At 34.8% G+C, this 22426-nt stretch overlaps 2 protein-coding genes and 2 pseudogenes across 2 annotated transcripts; 3 read left to right on the forward strand and 1 right to left on the reverse strand.

Annotated features, from left to right (window-relative positions):
* Positions 1-2292: 2292 nt before the first annotated feature.
* Positions 2293-7506, forward strand: LOC125677751 (uncharacterized). The gene is made up of 6 exons (XM_048915930.2): positions 2293-2310; positions 3134-3231; positions 4227-4423; positions 6345-6502; positions 6694-6875; positions 7342-7506. The coding sequence occupies exons 2-6, from the start codon at positions 3147-3149 to the stop codon at positions 7386-7388; spliced, it is 669 nt and encodes a 222-aa protein (XP_048771887.1). The 5' UTR covers positions 2293-2310; positions 3134-3146; the 3' UTR covers positions 7389-7506.
* A 1387-nt stretch (positions 7507-8893) lies between these two features.
* On the forward strand, positions 8894-11918 carry LOC125682453 (uncharacterized). The gene is made up of 5 exons (XM_056158699.1): positions 8894-9649; positions 10399-10533; positions 10703-10771; positions 10976-11026; positions 11799-11918. The coding sequence occupies exons 1-5, from the start codon at positions 9453-9455 to the stop codon at positions 11887-11889; spliced, it is 543 nt and encodes a 180-aa protein (XP_056014674.1). The 5' UTR covers positions 8894-9452; the 3' UTR covers positions 11890-11918.
* A 274-nt stretch (positions 11919-12192) lies between these two features.
* Positions 12193-17457, forward strand: LOC125676284 (uncharacterized; annotated as a pseudogene).
* Positions 17458-18701: 1244 nt separating this feature from the next.
* Positions 18702-19583, reverse strand: LOC125677753 (P2X purinoceptor 7-like; annotated as a pseudogene).
* Positions 19584-22426: the final 2843 nt, after the last annotated feature.

Consider the following 22426-nt stretch of genomic DNA (forward strand, 5'->3'; position numbering starts at 1 on the left):
TAGGATAATGAATACACACTAATTCAATATTCATCCTTTGAGAAATTTGGAACTATTCAATGGTTTACCTGTGTGCAAACTTAATAGTAGCTCTGTTTGCCTCCACAACTTTACGAATTAGGCTTTCGATAATGTCACCAACGAATAAGAAGTGTTCTAGACAATCTTTAATAATATAATTATATAGAAGTGAGAGCAATCTTTACTGTTTTCTAATGCTGTCAGTTATGTTTGCAAATTATCTGTCTTCTGCAGATGGAGCAGCTGCAGGTAAGAAATTTGTTTGAGAGTCCTTTATGATGAAAAGGAAAAATAACTAAGAGTGTTCAATCTCATAACTCCTATAAGGAATTGGGCAACACGGATCCCCGGATATCTCAGGTGGGATTAGGTGCCTAGGAGAAGTTAGCATCCCCTGTCGACCTATCACACCCATTGTGACCCCTATCTTATGAAAAATACATTAAAAGAAACTACAGAGTCGGTTTGCTTTAAATGTCGTTTTTTATTTAAACTGGTTGAACTTCTTTTGATAAAAAAAAAAACTGAATGAAAGAGTATTTTCCCTTTCTTATGCAAGTGTTACGATTTGCCTCCGTAACTCAAAAGGCGGACATCGACTGCATATTTGTTATTTACTAAATTTTTGTATAGCAAGCTAAATAAAGGAATAACTTTTTGACTGGACATAATTATCAAATTCCAAAGTAAGTTAAATTCTATTTTAAGTAATCTGATCATTCATTCAACCTGATATTTATAATAGACAGATGCTTGAATTTTCGCACATCATAAAAAAAAAACAATTCCATGAACCTACCTTTTTGAAGGCCGACTTTTATTGTTGATTGCGGTCATGTTTCCGTAAATTACATTTAATAAATGAAATGGATAATTTACTAGCATTACGACAATAAATGTGATGAGAATTAAATTATACACTATTTATGAAATGTTAGCCTTTTAGTAAATATCTAAAATAATCAAGCTTAAGTGGAATCGGCACTTTAGAGGGAGTGGGTTTTTTGATTACATTCTACATTTTTATCGTGGCCGCTGATTGTGCCGAATAGATTCGGGTTTGTTACAGACAGAATATCCTCGAAAGGAGTGTGGATAAAACCTGATTAAGCACAACAGTGGGCAATTACTGTTGTACATATTTTCGAAATATAATTCCCATTTGAGTGTTAAAATAAAACTACACAATCAAACTTTGAAACTGATATCAAACCAAAAAGGAAAGATGATAAAGTTCACAAGAAAAAATATTTGATTTGGATGGAATTTTCGTTTTAAAACAAGCAAATGTATGCAAAAGTACTGTATTCTAAAATAAATTAAATTTTATGTCTCTGTTTGCTTATACCTCTGGGAATATTGATATTTCTATATATCGCTCTGGTGTGTCCAGGGGTCCGTGTTTGCCCAACTATCTATTTTGTATTGCTTATAGGAGCTATGAGATTGATCACTGTTCGTTATATTCCCCTTGCATCAATGTTATCTCATGAACTTCACTTACATTTCTGAATTGCGTTTTGTTTTTCAAACACATCAATACTTTTATGATAATATATCTTCTAGACATTGTAGATGTTTCGTTTTTAAGTCAAATCTTGTTTTATCCCGTACGATTTCCTTTACGTTAATAGGGATTACCATGCTACACAAGGTCACCGTAAATAATCGTATTTAAAAATAGAATATATGAAAGGTTATTAACACAATATATATGTCAATTGAATGGGTTACCATCACTACGAATTATCAAATATATATATATATATATATATGTGTGTGTGTGTGTGTGTGTGTGTGTGTGTGTGTGTGTGCAAAAACTAAAGACAAATAGCAAAGAAAAATATTATACTTTTCAAGTTCTATGAATAGTATAGAACGAAATAAGCCCTTTAATTCGCTGTTGCTATTCAGAAAATCAGAAAACGACACTGCATAAATTCGTTTTAATTGAATCCTATTATCAATGTGAGTTTCATAACGAGGATATTACCTAATATTAATAAATTATCAAATATAGTTAACCTATTTATCATATTGAGGAGTTATGAGATTGAGCACAGTTCGTAATATTCAGCTTTTGCTTCACCAATAGCAAAATATGTTGACTACTGCAAATGTTCTATAAGATAAGTATAATCTTTGTAATTTGTAAGCAATGACGTTATCCAATGATTGTTGGGAATAGGAAGGATATTAAAGGAAGGCGGGGTCAACATACAATGGTGTGTCTATAAATAGAGCGAGCTTTGTTTCTGCAAAACAATACATTTTTGTAGACCATATAAGGTAAGTGTTAGTTTTGAACTACCAACTATCCAGTTTTTAATATATATTTGTAAAAGATATAGACTATCTTCATCTCATGTTGGGATCTGGACTGATATGGAATATTATATGTTATGATGGTGCAATACATTATTTCTGGTCATCTAATTTCCCCCAATATCATTTGAAATTTTTAAATGTTAAACTGGGTTTTTTTTCGCTCGTGATTGTAATTATTTTTATGGTAGAAATATTCTTGGTTTCTAAAGTTCAAGTATCTTTCAAAACCAAATGACACTAGTGTGTTATGTATTCAAACCCTTTGGTGATATATATATATATATCATCACTACAGTAACTTGATCCGAAGAGTCGAATCACGTCGAGTTGACAGGCGCGGATCATCAGATCACACGAGACGCAAAGTGTCGAATTTGATCTGATGATCCGCGCCTGTCAACGAGACGTGATCCAACTCTTCGGATCAAGTTACTATAGTAATGATAAATTTATTATATACCCCCTTATGCATTTTAAATCCACATTTATAAGATAATAAATGTAATCCAAATTATTAAAAACACAGACATACAATGAAAGTATGTTTTGTGTACCTAGTTTCGTTTGTGACGCGGTCAATATTTTCCACAAATAACGTTGCGTTCATGCATTGTGACGTCATTGTGACGGCATCAGTTTCAGAGGATACTGATACGGAATCAGAAAACCACAGTGTGGTGATCCGGAAAACCGGATCACACGCTGTGAAATCCACAGTATCAAAGAACGATACATTGATTGGTATATAATAAATTGCAATATTTATCAATGTGTTTTTACTTAGACAGATTTCAAACATGTATATTTCGGGTGTGCTGATTTCACTTGGTCTGGTAGCAGTTTTGACGACAGATATTGGATATGGATGTGAGGATACATGTAGTAAGTTGTGATTGTATACGCCAGATAGGCCTAGTCATTCAATTCTGTTAGAGAAATTTGAACAGTAAAATCAGGTTTTCCCCGATTGGATATTGCTATATGTGACAACTGCAACAATAACTTCCACACATTGTATATCATTTATATAAATATCAAACATTTATTCACAAAACTTTAAGTATCGGGTTTCCTGTCTTTGTTTTTATATATACATGTACTTCCAAATACAACAATGGAAAAGACCCCTGGAGAATATTGTTAAAGGACCTTTACTATAGAGAAGAATCATATTGCATTCGTTAATGGATGTACATCTAAAGTTTGCATATGAATAATATTCTGCACAAGAATCAATGCTTCGTGGTATTCTGTTGTTAGAGGGACTTCCTTTGCATATCTGCATTAGGTATAAACGCATTGATTAATACTTCCCAATCTTAAAAACTCCTAAAAATTGATTGGGTAATAAAAATTTGCAATTATATCAATTCTAAATATTTTATTTTACTGCAGTCGGTTCAATGGATTTTCCGTCTGTCGTTGGAAGCCAATGTCTTTGACATTCCCATCATAAATTCAAGAAAAGAAATGAATATGAGTTTTGAAAATCTAATTAACTAGTTTTATACCTAACAAATGAAGAAATTTGTATTGTTCGTTCATTTAACATTAACAAGATGTTTTCATAAAAACATTACACCATGCGTATCTACTATAATACATTCATTCTGTTTTCCTAAATTACCTGACAAGCATATATGTCAAATGTATATATTTCGTGATCATACAGCTTAATCGATTCGGAATTACGAATTTTGAGGTGGGGGGGGTGCTAAAGGGGGGATGCCAAATCATTCGTAGCAATAAAATGTCCTTGTCGTTACACTGTTGTGAATCAAATGAACTTTCAATTTACAAAATGGATGTCGTAAGATAATTAAGCAAAAAAGATTGATACATGTGCTTACCATACCATCTTCATCAATTTCTTTCAGATTGGCAATTAGTATTCCATGCAGTCCAAGGTAATGGTGAATCTGTCCTTGATGCCTGGAATACAAAGTCACCATCACAATGTAGTCCTGACAATGGCTGCCTTCCTTCACGTTTTACCTTGGATCACTGGAGAGATAATGCAAAACATCTGCGAAGTTCTCTTATAGATCAGTGGGAATCGCTCAGTATCAAAAAGGTGTGGTATTTACTCCATTAGTATTACTGATACAATAACCGTAACTACTAAGTAATGTGCTGTAAATATACTTTCTAAACCAAAGTTATCATATACGATGTTTCCAATTTGTACGTTGACCGGTGGCGGTAGCTCGGTGGTAAAGTGTTCACTTCGTAATCGAGAACTTGTGAGTGCAATCACCGCCTACACCATGCCAGCGTCAAACGTAAGACGTAAACATGGATAGTTATTGCTCCTTTGCCAATCCCTCGGCATTTAGAAGTGAGAATCATATGTTTTTTTCGGATATGACCTTATACACAGAGGTCCCGTGTCGTGGCAACTTTGTTACGTTAAGGAGCGCTTACTGGTACGGCCGTAAAAGCTATGCATATATCTTATTTTTTGTACTTCCCCTACAACTGATGACGTATCAATATGAGTAAAACAGTATTGACAAAACGTTAAATAAAGAAATAGCTAGTGCATTAAACATTTATAAAGTGATACTGAAAAGGTTAGGCTAATATTTTTTTGGATACTCTGCACCTACTCTAGAATTTAGGATCACATTTTGAATAAGAGATGTATGCGTGGGCGAGTGAATAAGAAACCAGCCTATCTCATTTCTGATTGACCGAGACGGTCACGATTTTCATGTCTTATTTCAGCATAACAGCTGGGTACAAAATTTCACGTGTATCGAGTCATCTTTAATAAGAAATTAAACGTCAAACATGGCTAGTGATGTAAAGGCATGCTTTTCATCTAAAGTTGAGTATTGTGCTATAATTCGGTACTTGTATTTAAAAGGTTAAACAGGCAAGGAAATACGCAGCGAATTAGCCGATGTTTATGGAACTTCTGCATCATCTTATGCTCAGGTTGAATTCTTGGTAGGGATATTCAAACGCGATAGAACGTCTTTAGAAAATGAAACCAGGTCTGGACGGAGCGGAGGCATTGGGCATTTCACATGGTAGCTTTTCAATAATTGTTAGGTGTACGAAAGCTAACAGCCCGTTGGGTCCCCAAACCCTTTACTGATGAGCAAATGGCAACCATAGCATCAGTATGTAGCGCCTTTTGAAGCGTTTTAGGTCAAAATATGATTTTCGTTTGCGTCTAGTGATTGTAGATGAGACTTGGGTTCATTATTATGAGCCAGAGAATAAAGCTCAGAGTATCCAGTGGGTGTGGCCTGGGTTCCCGAGGTCGCAAAAGTTCACGACGCAACCATCTGCAGGCAAGGTGATGGCGACAGTATTTTGGTACGCAAAAGGCGTTATCAGGTTGGACCTTTTACCCAAGAAAAATACAATAAATGGAGTGTACTATGCAAATTTGCTAGAGCAGCTGAGAACAGCCATCCTTGAAAAAAGCCGCGGTGAACCCTCTAAAGGTGTTTCGCTGCAACAGGACAACGTGAGAGTCCACACTTGCAAAGTTGCAATGGATGCTGTAGAGCGAAACGGGTATGAATTAATACTACATCCTACCTATTCGCCTGAACTAGCTCCTAGTGACTTCTTCCTATTCCCAAACTTGAAAAAGGATATCCGTGAACGTCATTTCCGGTCTGACGAAGATGTCGTGACGGCAGTTGAGGACTGGGTCAGTGGAAAGGACATGGATTTCTCGGTTCTGGGTTGATGGCACACACCAGAGGGCAATTAGAACGAAAACGAAGAGGTGGATGTCAACTGGAAATAAGTTAGGCTGGTTACTTATTGACTCCTACTCGTAGATATCAGATCTGAGATTTCCTAGTTCTTTTTGAAAATAAAATATTTAATCATTCTTGTTTAGCAAATCTGTGTTGCGTGGTATTGTCAAATTAGACGATAGAGTATAATGTAAAGTTTATTTTTTCGAGCATTTCATGTCTTTATTTAAGCTTTAAAGTCATTCCCACTTAATTAAGTGAGTGCATTTTCAGATCAGAGTGGAGCTTGGTGGACAGGGGAAGGTATTAGCCTTCTTAGAATTTGATGGAAGCGGAAGTAACAACAAAGACTGGTTTAGCAAATCAAGACTTCTCAATAGTAGTTGGTCCGATCTCAAGACCTCCAGCACAAATTACTTTTCTATGAAAGGGTACTTGATATTGTATCAAAACAATTCGATCACATATCATCAGTTTATGTGCTTTCATCATTATTCCACCTCTGGTGCATCCAGTGATCCGTGTTTGTCCTACTCTCCATTCTGTATTCATTTGGGAAACATGATATTGATCTCCTTTTCATGTGTTTTTAGTTTTAAAACTACTATTGATATTTTTTTAGACACGACAGCGATATAAATATTGAGAAAAGGCACTTTTTTGTCAACAAACATTATGGAGGATGTACTGATATTGGATGGTTCGTAGTTATAGACAAAACCGATATATGTCCATGGGCAAAAAAAGGAGCAGTCCCCTTGTTTTTGTATAGCAACGGACCACAGGCTGCTAACTGGGATCACAGTAAGTGATTTTACAAATGTTAGAATTTCATTGAATGTCCTTGTTATTGAAGTTTGTGGTTTTATGAAAAAAGAAACGTCGTGAATGAATTGGGGAGTTCGTGGACAGCTACGCTTGTATTATTTGCTCTCCTATAAGAATTGTACATTGTTCATCATTTGAATGTGCGATTCTGATTTATTACAAGATGAATGAAAATTGGTGATCAAAGAATGATATTTAAGCTAAAGAATATTATCAATATTCAACAAATGCACAGAATAAAATATGATTCATCGATAATTTGGTATCATGGATTCTGCAAATGATCACAGTTATCTTCATTTATTCATAGCATAACTTAATTATATTTAAATACCCATATCCTTTGTATTTCGAATTTGTTCTGACTAAACTAACTTGTCCTAATATGTATTTTTGCACACAGTCTAACATTAGAACCTTAATAAATTTGCTTTCTTTCCAGGTCCAGGAGTCGCCGATGTGATGAATGTATATATCCAAACATTGTAAATTTTATGGACTAAACCTTGAAAGTCTTACTGATTATGTATTTGTAAAGTTATGTATATTGAATAATATTTCTTATACGACAGTTTAGTATGAATTGCAATAAATGTGGTTCATTGGAGACTTTGTGATTGTTAACGTGGCAAGCATTTCGTCATCGAAAGTCAGATTTTATATGTTGGTCAAAAGATACTAAGGTATTAAGATAAAAGTTTAGGATTGGGATCTTGGTGGGTTCATTCCTTTTCATAGTGAACGGTTTAGTAAGCCATGCATATAAATTAGTATAAAGTGAAATCCGTTGGTCTGCATTACTAGCATTCTTGACTCAGGCCACTGGTCAGCCAAATGTAGAGTTGAATTATGAATAGAATTACTTGCCACTTTTACGATGAAAGGTGAAGATAACGAACGGTGATCAATCTCATAACTCCTATAAGCAATACAAAATAGAGTTGGGCAAACACGAACCCCTGGATATACCAGAGGTGGGATCCGGTGTCTAGGAGGAGTAAGCATCGCCTCTCGACCGGTCACACCCACCGTAAGCCCTATATCTTGATATATCTTAATACAACCTTATTCTATGTCAATGCCAATGTTTTCAGTCTAGTGCTTATTTTGTCATAATCTAACACAAAGAAATTACGTTTGAATAATCAATGCACAAGCCTACAGCTTTCTCCCCATATTTATGTGAAAGTACAAGCTCTTGAGATTTGTCATAAATCTCACAATTCCATTGTCGACAGATGCTTATTCCTTCTTGGCACCTGATCTCACCTCTAGTATATGCAAGGTGAAGATAACGAACAGTGAGTAATCTCATAACTCCTCTAGGCAATACAAAATAGATAGTTGGGCAAACACGGACCCCTGGACACACCAGAGGTGGGATCAGTTGCCTAGGAGGAGTAAGCATCCCCTGTTGACCGATCACACCTGCCCTGAGCCCTATTTCCTGATCAGGTAAACGGAGTTACTAGTATCCGCAGTCAAAATCAGAGTGTCAAGAACGGCTTAACAATCGGTATGAGACGCGTCAGACAGCATTTGACCCAATGCGAGGTTTTATTGACGAACTAGATCATTATAACGACCATATAATTTGCGAAATGCTGACTTCAATCGAGACTGTTGAAACCCCTGTACCATCTACTTGTTTGTCAGTAGCTTACCTAGATTTAAAAACTGACTATACGCAGAACAAGCTCTTGTATATCGAATCAGTTGAGATATATAAACACAATAGGCAAGTGATAATGGAATATTGCTACATAAATATGGGAAGTTGACGATGGAGAAGCTGAAATCATCCCGTTTGTCATACAGTTGAGTTGTCAGTTTGCCGTTAATGTCTACTTTCAATAAAATATCCAAGTATGAAGCAGAAGTGGACGACTCTGTGGTGTCCTTTTTTCAAGCTCACAGGGATATATCAAATCAACATATGAATGAAAGCTATTATTGTTAATAGACAAAACGTCATCGATATATCTAAATATCGAATCAAAGGTCACAGCGAGAGAGTTTTTGAATACACTCTGCTTCATATGAATATAGAAACATGTCAGCTAACAAAGGAGCGCAATTCGTGCCCATGGGAATTCCGACAGACAGTTGGAAGACCTGATCACCAAAGACCACGAAGATATTGTCAATGCGGAACTCTAGCATATTTTTTATTTCAACTTCAGGGTACTTGTGCGTGGAATCAGAGTGGTGTTTAACAAGGTAAGTTTTTGAATGACTGATCACTAGATATGAATATTTCCGTTTTCTATTTTTGTTGAAGAAGCAACTGTCTATGATGTCAAAAAGTCTAGTCTTTAAAGGCATACACGCTAATTTTTATTGAATTTAAATGTATGCAATTTATTACGAATTATTGTTGTTGATATATTATCATACCATCGTGGAAAATTAAACAATTTAAATCAACTGTTTAAAAAAAATATTGTAAATCTAATTTTTTTTTTTTATTTCTTTCGGGCCGCTTGTAAATCCTTTATTTAAATGAGACTGTACCACGTGACACCGCGAGTCACTTCTACACTATAAACAAATATGGCGTCGAGAAAGCGTGGGAGACCATTTGGAAGTCAGTTATCTTTATCTACACAGAAAGAGAGGGAAAGAATGATGGATAGAGAAAGAGGCAAAGAAAGGATTTTTATCGGATATGATGTTGAGAGATGGAATCGGCTGAAGGAAGACTTAAACCTTATGTACAACCATGAAGTTGCGGGCTTCTTACTGAACAGGTCTGTCTTCTTTTTCTTTATTTTTGTAAGTTCAGCTTTGCAGATAGTCACAATTGAAATAATGAATAAAAAATTATGCATAATTGTCAAATGCAGAAAGTTAAATTCGCCGAGAGTCTTATATTTAAAGTCAAACGAAGGGAAGTAGAATTATTTCTTTTTCAATTTATTTGATGTGTACGTGTGCGGCCCCCAAAGGGATACAAACATAGTTTCATTACAAACTGTCATATACGGTCAAACTTTGTATCTTTACTTATTTTATTCTTAAGATGAATTAGCAATATACATTATAATGGGTTATTTCAGTTCTGATCCCACCAATTTTAGCTGTTATTCCAAATAGGTTATATTTACATTGATTTGAAAAGAAGAAAATAATTTTGCTAAAAAATTTGAATGCAGTCAAAGTTTTTCTATGGCCCTTGATTTTGTGAGGTTGCTCCCTAATGAATGACTTAATTCATGTCTGGGATCAATGCTCTATACAGTACAGATACAGAAAAATAAAAATGTTTACTTTACAAGTTGTTTTAATTTTTTTGTTTTTTGTTTTGCACTGTAGATTTTTATGTGTATCCCATTTGGACAAGGCCGATCGTATTCCTGTTTTAAATTAATTGAATATCGTCAAGCCAATGATAATTGTTGATGATAGTAGCAATTATTTTGTTTTAATATTAGGAAGTTTCAACTGTTCTTCAATTTTCAACAGTATACTATAGGTGCCTTTTAAATTGATTTTGCAGTTATGAACATAATAAGGGAAGGAAGGTAATTTCATCAACCCCAATGCATGGTCTCAAACCCATAACAGAGTTATTAAAACATCCAGCTGGGATTTCAGATATTTCATCTGCAGAATCTGGAAAAACATCTGATCTGTAAGTTTGATATAATATATTGATGTATAGAACTCAAGATTCTATTTACTCGAGTGTGTTAAAGAGTTTTAAAATCCTAAGTTAGCTCTGTTTATATAATTCAGATACACATGCAATGTAATTAATGTGGATTGCCATAGTGAATATTGAAATTTCTGTTTTCATTCAGGGCAATGTCCGGAATAGAGCAAATTGAAGCAAGACCGTCAGGGAGTGAAGACCCCAAACCACCAAACAGGTTATTGAAACTTGTGCTTTTCATTTTATAGATAAAATTTCTCTGAAATTGATGCAGTACCTGTAGATTTATGATATTATGTCTTCTGATTGGTTAGCTGATAATATATGAAAATGGAATTCAAAGTATTAGAGAACATCACAACTGTCATCACTGGAAAGACAGAATGAATTGTTGTATATATATGCAATTCTTACTTTTTAGGAAAAAGGCCAAGGGATCAGAATACTCGGCGTCGTTTTTGGATCCTTTGGAGTGAGTTTCTTTAACATTTGTTTATTAAATTTGATATTTTTATTTCTTATTGTCAGTGACTAAATTTGGTATATTTATAAGGAAAAGAGGTCTTTGATGTAAATATGTCCATCTGAATTAGCAATATTTGTTCAGCAGTTTTAGTGTTAAATCTAGGATCTAGAGAGGGTACACATATCATATGTTCAAAAGGACACTTTTCGTTGCGGCAAGCAATTTCGGGGCACTTTCATTGTATCATGCTATGATAATAATAGAATAATCATTTAGCCTCTTTAAAAGTTAATACCTGCTGCCTTGATTTTAAACTTTTCAATCAACCATGTGAAATAAAGAACAATTGTTTATATTAACAAATATTTTTGAAAATTTTATAAAGAAAAAAGGGCATGGTGCAATTAAAAGGGGCATGACGCTAAGTTTTACTATTGTCATTTGGATAACGAATTTAATTACTATGTAACTGCATGATTCGAATAGGTTTGTTTCTGTCTAGTTTCTTTCTTAGTGTATAGAAATGTCTTAGGACCGATCCATATTATAGATAATTTCAGTTTAAATTGATAAGGTTTGGATGCTGTAAAATGTGGCAATACAAAATTTGGTGTTATTAGTCCTGTATTAATTGTATTTAAGGTGTTTAAAATAAATGTGTCCAACATGAAAACCCTTTACAATTTGTCTCGAAATATTTTCATTACTGTAATTATTTGTGTATAAACTATATTTCATATGGAATTTTCCTCCACATCTTTAACCTTTTCCATTTCAGAATAAGTATTGACATATCAGAAGAAGTAGAGGACTTGGAGGAAAGTGATGATGAATCATATCAACCAAGCATCAACATATCAATTGGGTAAAGTGGAATATATTCTTGAAAATTAACGTCAAATAAAACAAATTGATTAGAATCATTATAAACCCCTTCAAAAAATATTATACAGGGGTCCATTGTATGTCTACCTATATGGATCATTGCTTGGCTTATTTTTCTGAAGGAGTATTCAAACCAGACTAGCAGATATGGGTGCTTCTGTGGATACTGACACTGTATTGAGAGGCATGCTATCAAATTGTTCATACAGGGAGATTTGGTGGTTAGAATAACTTTAGTTCTGTAACTGCTATTTATATTAATTACAGGCCTAAATATATTACTGGAATTGAAGGCTGCCCTGGTGTAGAGTCTGTGTTTCCAACTGTGGAGGAAGAGGAGGAAGCTGGTCCCTCTATATCTAGGGTCTTCAGAGAAGAGGACTTTGACCACCTGATCGAGAACAAGACTTCCCTTGTGTACTTGAATCAATTGAAAACATTGGCCAACAAAATGGTGGACTCTATGTGTAAAGTCAAAGGATGTGGTGAAGGCATAGAGATGTCCATAAAATATGTTGGGTCAGCAATATATCTGAAATGGGTATGAATATTGCCATATCAAACTCTTGTTATATGAACATTGATAACTTATATGGAAAAATGTTTCAAGAGGCAATACATAAACATTAAAAGCAAACAATTAATATTTTTAGATTTGTCGAAACTCTCATGTAATGGACAGATGGTGCAGTCAGCCTGTCTTGAATAAGGTCCTTCATGGTGGAGACCTCATGATTGCGTCATCCATTCTATTTTCGGGAAATAATTTTAGTAAAATGGAATTATTTGCAAAGTTCTTGCAAATGGGATTTCCCAGCCAGTCATCCTTTACTAGACTGCAGAGAAGATACCTCGTTCCCTCTATTGATCACCTCTGGAGTCAAAAGCAAGAATAACTTATTGCAGAATTGGCCAACAAACAACTTATTCTTCTTGGTAAGATGCAGAACTGTTTGCAAAGCATTACTATATAATGTAGATTTCAGAGAGGAAAGAAAAATTCTGTTTCATTTGTTTTTTTACAGGTGATGGCAGAATGGATAGTCCGGGCCACTGTGCGCAATTCTGTAGCAAGAAAATCCTATCTGTGAACACTCTAGACAAGCGAGAGACAGAAAGAAAAAGTGGAAACATGGAAAAGGCTGGATTCATAAGGGGAATACAAGGGGTACAGGACAGTGGATTACAAATAGCAGAGGTTGTCACAGATGCCCATATCCAAATTGGTGCCCTGATGAGTAAGTACAAATATTTATAGATTTTCCATGCTGGTGCAACTTTGTTCTGCATTTATATCCATGATTATTAAGATGTGTTCTCATATACAGGGAAGAATTATCCTGCAGTCAAACATAGTCATGATGTGTAGCATGCAGCAAAGAACCTGGGAAAGAAGTTGATTTCAGTATGTATACAATATCTAAAACATCAGCTTTGGATGCTAGATGCTTAAAGAGACTATGGTAAAATTATTACAAAAGAAAATTGACTGAGCCCTGTTTTTTCTTCAATAATTGAAGTAGTGTTTTATTGTATATTGTCATGAATCATTTACATATGCTTACAATTGTATCATGTTTATAATTAGCTCTCTTGAGCTGAAATTGCAATTGAGCTATTATGTTCACCTTTTGTCTGTCTGTAAACTTTTCTCATTTTCATCTTCTCCAAAACCATTATGCAAAATTCAACCAAACTTGGTACAAATCATCCATGGATGAAGGGGTTTCAGGTTTGTTCAAATGAAGGGCAATGCCCCTTCATAGCAATTGCCCCTTCATAGCAGACATATTCACAAAAATATAAAACTAGGGTGGGGTAATTTTAAAATCTTTGCCAGAACCACTTAGCCAGAATGACTGAAATTCATATGAAAGCTTTCTGACATAGTGGAGATTCAAGTTTGTAAAACTCATGAATCTAGATGTTAGAGTGGGGCCACAATAGGGGATTAAAATCTATAGGGAATTTGTTTTTAAATCTTCTTCTCAAGAACCACTGGGGCATAAGAGTGGAGATTTACCTGAAAAAGCTTCCTGATATAAAGTAAATTCAAATTTGTTCAGATCATGGTCCGAGGGGGGGGGGGGCGTAGTAGGTTGGGGTCACAATAAAAAAAAGTCTTCTTCAGTTTCAATCAAACTTCGACAAATCATCCTTGGGTGAAGGGGATTCTGGTTTGTTCAAATGAAGGGCTATTCCCTTAGAAAGGGGAGATTATCATGAAAAGAAAAATAATTGGGTGGGGTAGTATGAAAATCTTCTCAAGAAGCACTGGGCCAGAAGAGCTGACATTTACATGAAATATTCCTGGCATAGACATAGAGTAGATTCAAGTTTGTACAAATCATGGTCCCTGGGGGTTAGGATGGGGTCACATTAGGTAATAGAAGATTTACATGCTGATATAAAAAAAATTAAAACATATCTCTTGCACTGTGTAAACTGGGGCTTTTATATTTTGTATATACATTTCTTATGTCAACACTTTTCATGTGATGCAATGGTGTGTGTGATCTTGTGACCTATTCACAATATTTCCTGGATTATTTATGATGGAACTTTAAAATTTTGTATATAGATTTCTGATGGCAAAATCTTTCATTTTATACCATAATGCATGACCTTGGTCTTATCCAGAACAGCAAGATCATGTCAATCATATTAGTGTTGAGGCACATCCCGTGTTAGGTGAATTCATTTTCAGTTATGTCATAATCCTTTGGAGCTGGGTTGGGGCTACAATATGAGGTCAATAATGTTCATGAGAATAAATATTGATAATAAAAAAGGTCGCTTAGGTGAGCTATGTTGCCCATGGACCTCTTTTTATGAAGATTTTGATTGTAAAATTATGTTTATATTACTAATTTGTATGCAGGTCAAGAAAAAAACTGTAAAGAGTTACAAAAGTGGTCTAAAGACATTGTTAACCATTTCTGGTTTACATGCAAAACTGCCAACAACCTAAATGAATTCATGATAAGTTTTATAGTGTCCGAGAGATTCTACTTTACAGTACGTTTTCCTTGGGATTTCTATTTACAAATTTCAATGCACCGTCAGTATACAAAAACTGCTGGAAAACTTGCTAACCATCTGGAAACCTTTCTTTCCAACTTGCTCATAAAATTCCCCTGAAAGGTATTTGAAAGTGACATGAGAAACATCTAAATTTTTTGCATTACCCTTACCATATAATGGAATGCGATAATAGGTTTGGATTTTGTGCATTTCCTTTTACAATCATTAATTTCTATTTCTAGGGGATGTGGGTTGGAGTCTTGCACCACGTAGTTGGAGAACACGAGTGGTACTTGCCTTTTAGTGAGAATGGCACAAGCATATGCAAGCATGACCCTTTAACAGGAGAAGAAACAGGGAACAACGAGTTCCTAATAAAAGGCAGTCCAGCTCATGAAGCTTTGAGAAAGATTATTTTAGACAAGAGACTTCTTCACAACATACCCTATTACCTGAATTTCAGGTACGCAATATCAGTAATACATAAATGTGTGTCAATCAAAATATGAAATAATGTATTTGCAACTTGATATATAATGAATACATGTTTCTCAATGTACACAACATTGTCTTTCAGAAGCACTGCAGTGCTTGAAAGTTTCCACAACCACATGCTCATGTACAGTTCTAAGAGGTTCGCATGACACCTCCTGTCTACAGAGCAAGGAGTCTTTTGGCAGCACTCGACTATAATAAAAATGTTGAACGAGAGCCACTTGCCAACAAAGATGGCACTGTCAGGTATTCACCTCCAAGATATTGATAGATTACAAATTGATATTCTGAAATTATAACAGCATCAATTTATCACTCAGGTGAACTTTTGCAATGGGTTGTCGTCTGTCGTCTGCATTAACAATTGAACATTTTTAACTTGTTCTTGATAAATACTATTCCAAATTTGATATGAAGCATCTTTGAGACAAGGGGGACGTAAATTGTAATTTTCAGGACTCCTGGGGCCTTAGGGGCAGGGCAAAAATGGTCAAAAATTGACCAATTTCTAAAAGTTTTCTCTACAACTGCATATCATTAAGAAACACTAAATGCATAATGATATAGAGCAGAAAGGCCTCTACCAAAATTATAAAATTTCATGATCCCCAGGGTAGAGATCTGACTCAAGGGAGGGGTCAAATTTGGTATATAGATTATAGTGCATATGTGCAAAACATGTAAATGATATTTGCTTTAATGCTATTGATATTAAATGGATATTGAGAAGGAGTAGGTAGCCCTTTACCAAAATTGTAAATTTTATGATCCTAGAGGGTAAGGGTTTGGTTTCAGGGTGGTGTTGTTTATTGCTATTTGCACTAGATAGTTCTAGAAAGTTATGTTTACTTGTCATTGACATCTATGACCGAGATTGTTCTAGATACATGCTATTTTTAGTGGAAAGACAACGTAATGGTTGTATCATGGTTTCTCTAGATTATACTAGAAAATTCATTCCCATTATATATACACTAAAATTCTTGGATAAAAAAAATTCTGGTTAGACATTTTCTCTTCATTTGGATTTTTATACTGAGAACTACAATTTTCGACTTTCTATTTCTTGTGTGTGTAAATTCATTTTGGATTTATCATTCACATAACGTAAGTTAGGATTTTGCTATTGTAACAATTTTCTATCAATTATTAATTGCAAATATATTTTATTATGGATAAATTGCCTTGTAAGTAAATTCTGCTGCACTATACTAAGGGTTTGTTCTGACCCATAACAGTGGATCCAAAATTATTATAGTGATTATTGTCGATATCATTTCGAGGACTTTTTCCAGTTTACTGATTCAGCAACCCCAGGGTCTTGACTTTAGGCGAGTCCAAATTAGTAATATTGTTAATGATAATACAAATATTATGTAAAGCCTTTTATCAGTATATGCATGTTTAAGGGCATTGAAGTTTTAAGAACACATCTTGTTCTATGCTGTTGCTGAATGGGAGTAGTGATACTTTTTACCAGTACTCCAACAAGGCCTGTGGGCTTCTTGTTTTATTCAGTGTTCACTCATTAGTATTGGCATTTATAAACATATATTAAAGATGACATTTTTTTCAGGATGCAGAGGACTTTCAATAAAAAGTCAGGGAGATGGACTGTGTATGCGGTTAAAGAGAAGAAGAAATACACACACGTGTTGTCCCTTCTTAGAATTGTCCTACAGAGACGCATAGAGGATAGAGAAGGGCTTCAGGGAAGAATGGTCCTAGAAGTGGGAGATCCGAGGCGGATATCAAAAACAATTACCCCACCAAGAACACAAGTCTTAGCGGAAGAAAAGAAATCTCGATTTAATGACTGATTGACCAAGTTTTGGACAGTTTAATTTTTGGTAGAGGGTCTATTGGCAATTTGATTCCTCTGGTTGTAGCTCAATTTAATTGAAATATTAGTAGAACTTGAGCAGTGCAGTGGTCAGGTGTTTGACACCTATCTTGCAGTATGTACATGTATGTTAATATTTTATTAAATCCACTATTCCAACATCTGATATTTAGATAAATTTTAAACAAGTTCTTAACCTTCTGAGTTTGTCTGTTCATATGTGCTAGTTATGTGAGACTAGTATTCTAAGGTTTTTAGCTCACTTGAGCTGAAAGCGAAAGCGAGTCTGATCGTCTGTTGTCCCTAAACTTTTCACTTTTTCGACTTCTTCTACAGAACCAATGGTCCAATTTCAACCAAACATGGCCAAAAGCATCCTTGGGTGATGGGCTTTCAAATTTGTTAAAATGAAGGGTCAAGTCCCATTCAAAGGGAAGATAATCACAAAAATAGGGTGGGGTCATTTTGAAAATCTTCTCAAGATCCACTAAACCAGAAAAGCTGAAATTTACATGAAAGCTTACTGACATAATGCAGATTCAAGTTTGTTCAAATCATGATCCCCAAGGGTAGGATGGGGCCACAATAGGGGATCAAAGGTTTTCATGCAAATATATGGAAAATCTTTAGATATGGCCAAGGTGTGACTCAGGTGAGCGATGTGGCCCATGGGCCTCTTGTTTAAATCGTGGTCCTTGGAGGTTAGTTGGGACCACAATACAAGGTCAATGATTTTTTAAAAAGGAAATATATAAGGATGGTTTTTTGGCATTCATTTTTTTTATAGCGCAATGAGTTCTTGGGATACAGCAGGGTGCTAAAATGATGGCCAGTTTTTTTTTCAAATCCAGCCTTATTTCTTTAGAACATCTACACAATGGTAAACCAAATGATAATGAAGCATTCTGAGGATGTGTTGATTCAAGCTGGGTATTGCTTTGGTGTCTGGAACACTATGCAATGTAAAATATCTTATGTGATTAAAATTGCAGCAAAAAAAAAAAGAATTTAAAAAGTCTGATGAGGGTAGGGCCAAGGTGACGGTGTCCCATAGACCTCTTGATAGAACACCAAGGCAAACAAATTTGGTAAATAGTATCAAGCACAGGTACATCTTTGGTTTGCTGATAGCAAGTACAAACCAGACTTGTATCCCAATCCATGAAAACATGGTAAAATAAGGGGGAAGATCAAATGATCAATGTCATATAAAAATCCAAATTCAAACAGTGTGTGTGGGGGGGGGGAGGAAGAGGGTTACAAATACAAATCTAACATCCAAAATAATAACACATCGTTATATTTCTCAACATTCATCACATTAAGTTTGGAGGGGAGTTTGGAATGATAAGATTTTTGTCAGACATTAAACATTTGATCTCACTCCTAAGAAAATCCATTTTGTAAAATCTCCAGTGAAGAAATAGTATTTACCGTTGATGTTTGTTGAAACATGTAATAACAAATTAAGGACTTTGAAAGTGTTGACAATGTTTTTTTTTTAATTTTGATGATGTATGAAACTGTAGTATTATAAAATATTATCAGGAAAACAAACTTGTACAAAGCAATTGTAATTAAAACCAGAAGTCCTCACAAGTTTCATTATCATATAGTGTCTTACAATCTTGAATATACAAATCCACAACTAAAATAGTTTTACAAATGAATTAATGGTACAAAAAAAAACTTCCTAAACGAGAGGGGATGAAGCCATTGTACTGTCCATACTGGTTGGGATACTTGTCACGGATCGCCCAAGTACAACAGCTAGGGATGATCCGCCGAACACCCACTCCAAGGCGCCCATGGTGCCACAAGATAAACTGGCAATAGGCAGCATATCTCCTTCCCATGTTGTAATCTTCGTCCTGTGGCAAGGCGAGGACATCTTGTCTGTACATTTGGGCAATTGTCAATACAAGCTCATCCAGAATTAACAGCTGGAAGTCCTACAGTGAAATATACAATTTTTTTTTAAATATAAAAGTCCTCATTACAAACACAGTATATCTTAGAATATACATATTTCACATCAGTTTTCATAGGATGTTGCACCTATTAAAACGAAATAGAAATACATCTCACCGGCAGCTGTGATTGGCACTGGTTGGGAGGTCTACCACAACAGATCATCTCAATCTGCGTGGGCTTATCCCGGCACATGAGGTAGGAACACCAGCTTGGACTTTCTCCACCAGGTACTGGATGAAAACCTCCCTGTGGTGCTCCCTGGTCAATTAAGTCTTACAACAGACTTAGGTGCTTGTCCCCTGTTTTCATCAGCAGTTCTTTTCTGCTGATATCGCTCATTTCTTCTATACGTGCCTGCAAGTACACACTTTATTTTTTTAAAAATTTCAAAATAAAATTATGCACAAGTAGCACATTTGAATTCTGAACAGCTCCATGATATATAAATCAATTTACATGTGCTTGATACAGTATTTCTCTGCCTGTCCTGCAGTGCAGCTGCTGCTACGTTTCCTATATGTCCGCCTCTTTGGCCTCTTCCTCCTCCACGTCCACCTCTTGCTCCTCTTCTGCCTGCTGGTCATCCTCTTCCTCTCCCCCTTACTGCTCCATGCCTAACAGGACTAGAAGTTGAGCTTGTGTCGCTCATTTCCACTCTCCTCTGCTGCCTTGGCCGTAGCCGTCTCTCAGGACTTGGAGTTGCACTTGAACTTATCTACAACATCACAAGTACAAAATAATTTGTTTTCTACACATTGTTAACTTAGAATGATATTTATAAATGATAGATACTATCATACATGTAACTCTAAGTATGCCATTCATGAATCAACATCTCTATATTATGAGCAGGCATTGGCTATATGACCTTGGTATTTGTTGTAACGATGTAAAAAAAAAACTGAAGCAAGAAAAAAAAATCTTACTACCTCTAAGCAGCTATAGACTATAAGAGTTTACATATATATATATATATATATATATATATATATATATATATATATATATATATATACATATACAAAAATTAACAAACGGTTTTAGGAGAGGGAATTAACACTTGATCGTGCTTACATAAACGATTTTTTTTTTATTTCTCAAAGTAATAAATCATTCAAAAATATAATAAAATACACACAAAAGCATATAAGATATTTAAAGTTCATAAAAATATCGCATAGCTATAAACGGTCTCTAATTTACAATTCCCCCTTCCATGGCCCCATAGCCGGTAACAACATTTATACGAACGTTTATTTCCATCTAAAACATATTTTGCTTTGGGAGTGCCTCTATCCTCGTACCAATGAAGAACACTCGAATGGAAAATAGATTATTTGTCAATTAAATTGGTCATTTTATACATTATTCTGACTGAAAACAACACTTCCTGAATATTCACGAGAACAACTGCCTATTTGTAATAGTTTCATTTTTGTGCTGTTGTTTTTTCATTTAATCTGTAGGATTTAATTAGAAAATTTTGGTGAAGATTTGTATTTTATCTATATAAAGATGTATGTAAATTTAGATTGGTTTAAATCCACACGAAAAAAAATAATTTGGTATCAGCATGTATGCCTTTAATTTATCGTGAGGAATGGTCGTGTATAGTGTTGAAAAGTCATAGGTTTTAATGTTATTGAGTTGGGAAAAATTCTGCGATTTCAAGTTTACTATAATTTCTTTAGAATTTTTTAGAATCCACATTTGATTAACCCCTTCTCTACCGTACCGGTTAATTTGACCGATGGCGCGTAAAAACAGTGCAACGCAAAAGGAGTGCCTCTAAATCTTTGAAACTACGGTCATAAGATATATGATCTATATATCATATTTTTGGAAATTTTCTCTATTTTTGACAATGCAAAAATCAATAAAGTAAGTAAAGCCATTAGCTTTAAAAAAGTATTTAAAGTGAAGGATGGCTTCGTATAAATATGACGCAACGCTTTGTCGCAAGGTCATTTTCCCCCTCGATAAGATTTTTTTTTATTTTCCTTATGAATTCAATATTTTTTATATTTTTAAAAAGCATATATTCCCTGCTTTCAGAAGATATAAAAATTAGTTTTAATGCCTAGAAAAGTTATAAGAAAATAGCAATTTTTTGTACATGTACATTTTCTTACGATTTTATTTCGCAATGTTTAAACATATCGGCGTTTTACCTATATTTATATATGGAAATAGGGGAAAGTATATACAGCCTGTAAAAGTAGAGGAAATGTCCTTTTTGATGGGCCCTTATTCGTGTTATAATTCTCGGTAGTTTTTATATTACAATAAAATGAAATAGGGTCTTGCTGCGCGGTTTTCTTTAAAATTTGCGACAAAACGTCAAAAGCGATCGACACTCGTCGCACAATAAAGTGATGAAAACTATAAAATTTGTATTTTCCTCTTTTAGTAAATTCAGTACCTTTTGATACACTAAAACAATATACACATATGTATGAAATAATCAGCCAGGTATTCTCTGCTTTTTTTAAAAAGCATAAAACCAATATTGTATATAACAGTTACACAACCTACATACAACTTCATAAAACACCTATTGATAATGTTACATCGGCAGTGTAAATTAAAAACAAAAGACAAATAAAATACTTCAAATTCAGATATAAACGTTATATTTGTTCGGAATAGTAATAATTTTCCCCCTGCCAAACAAATAAAACTAAAAAGAAGTTCGCATATAGCCTATAGGCCAATGGCCCCGCGGGGTTTTCTGAAAGTGTGCACGGGGAACACACGTGTTTCCGTTTCAACGAAAACAACACAGCTTCACTGTGACTGTCACAGTGAAGGCTTGCATTTTACATCTGATGTCAGAAGAAGATGCCCTGGCCTGGATCTCCTGTTGCAGGATGACCCAAACGATCATGCATTCAGTATAAACATGTACATGTAAGTTGATGTAGCCACATAGGCCGACCAGAAAAAAATTGCAGTTTTGTCATGTTATGAAAAATTCACGATTAATCAACGCGATTTGATGCCATAATTTGTCGTTTCGTGAAAGAAAATATTTATATCTTATGATATCTAAACCAAGTGAATAACACCCAATTGTTTATTAAGAACTGATATCATTTAATCTATCCTGGTCCAGCATTAATCCGTCTGATTAACACCCTCCCCCTTTTCAGAATCATCTCCTTACCTGACGCGCGAGTGTAAGA

The sequence above is a fragment of the Ostrea edulis genome, chromosome 3, assembly GCF_947568905.1.
Source record: "Ostrea edulis chromosome 3, xbOstEdul1.1, whole genome shotgun sequence".
Classification (NCBI taxonomy): domain Eukaryota; kingdom Metazoa; phylum Mollusca; class Bivalvia; order Ostreida; family Ostreidae; genus Ostrea; species Ostrea edulis.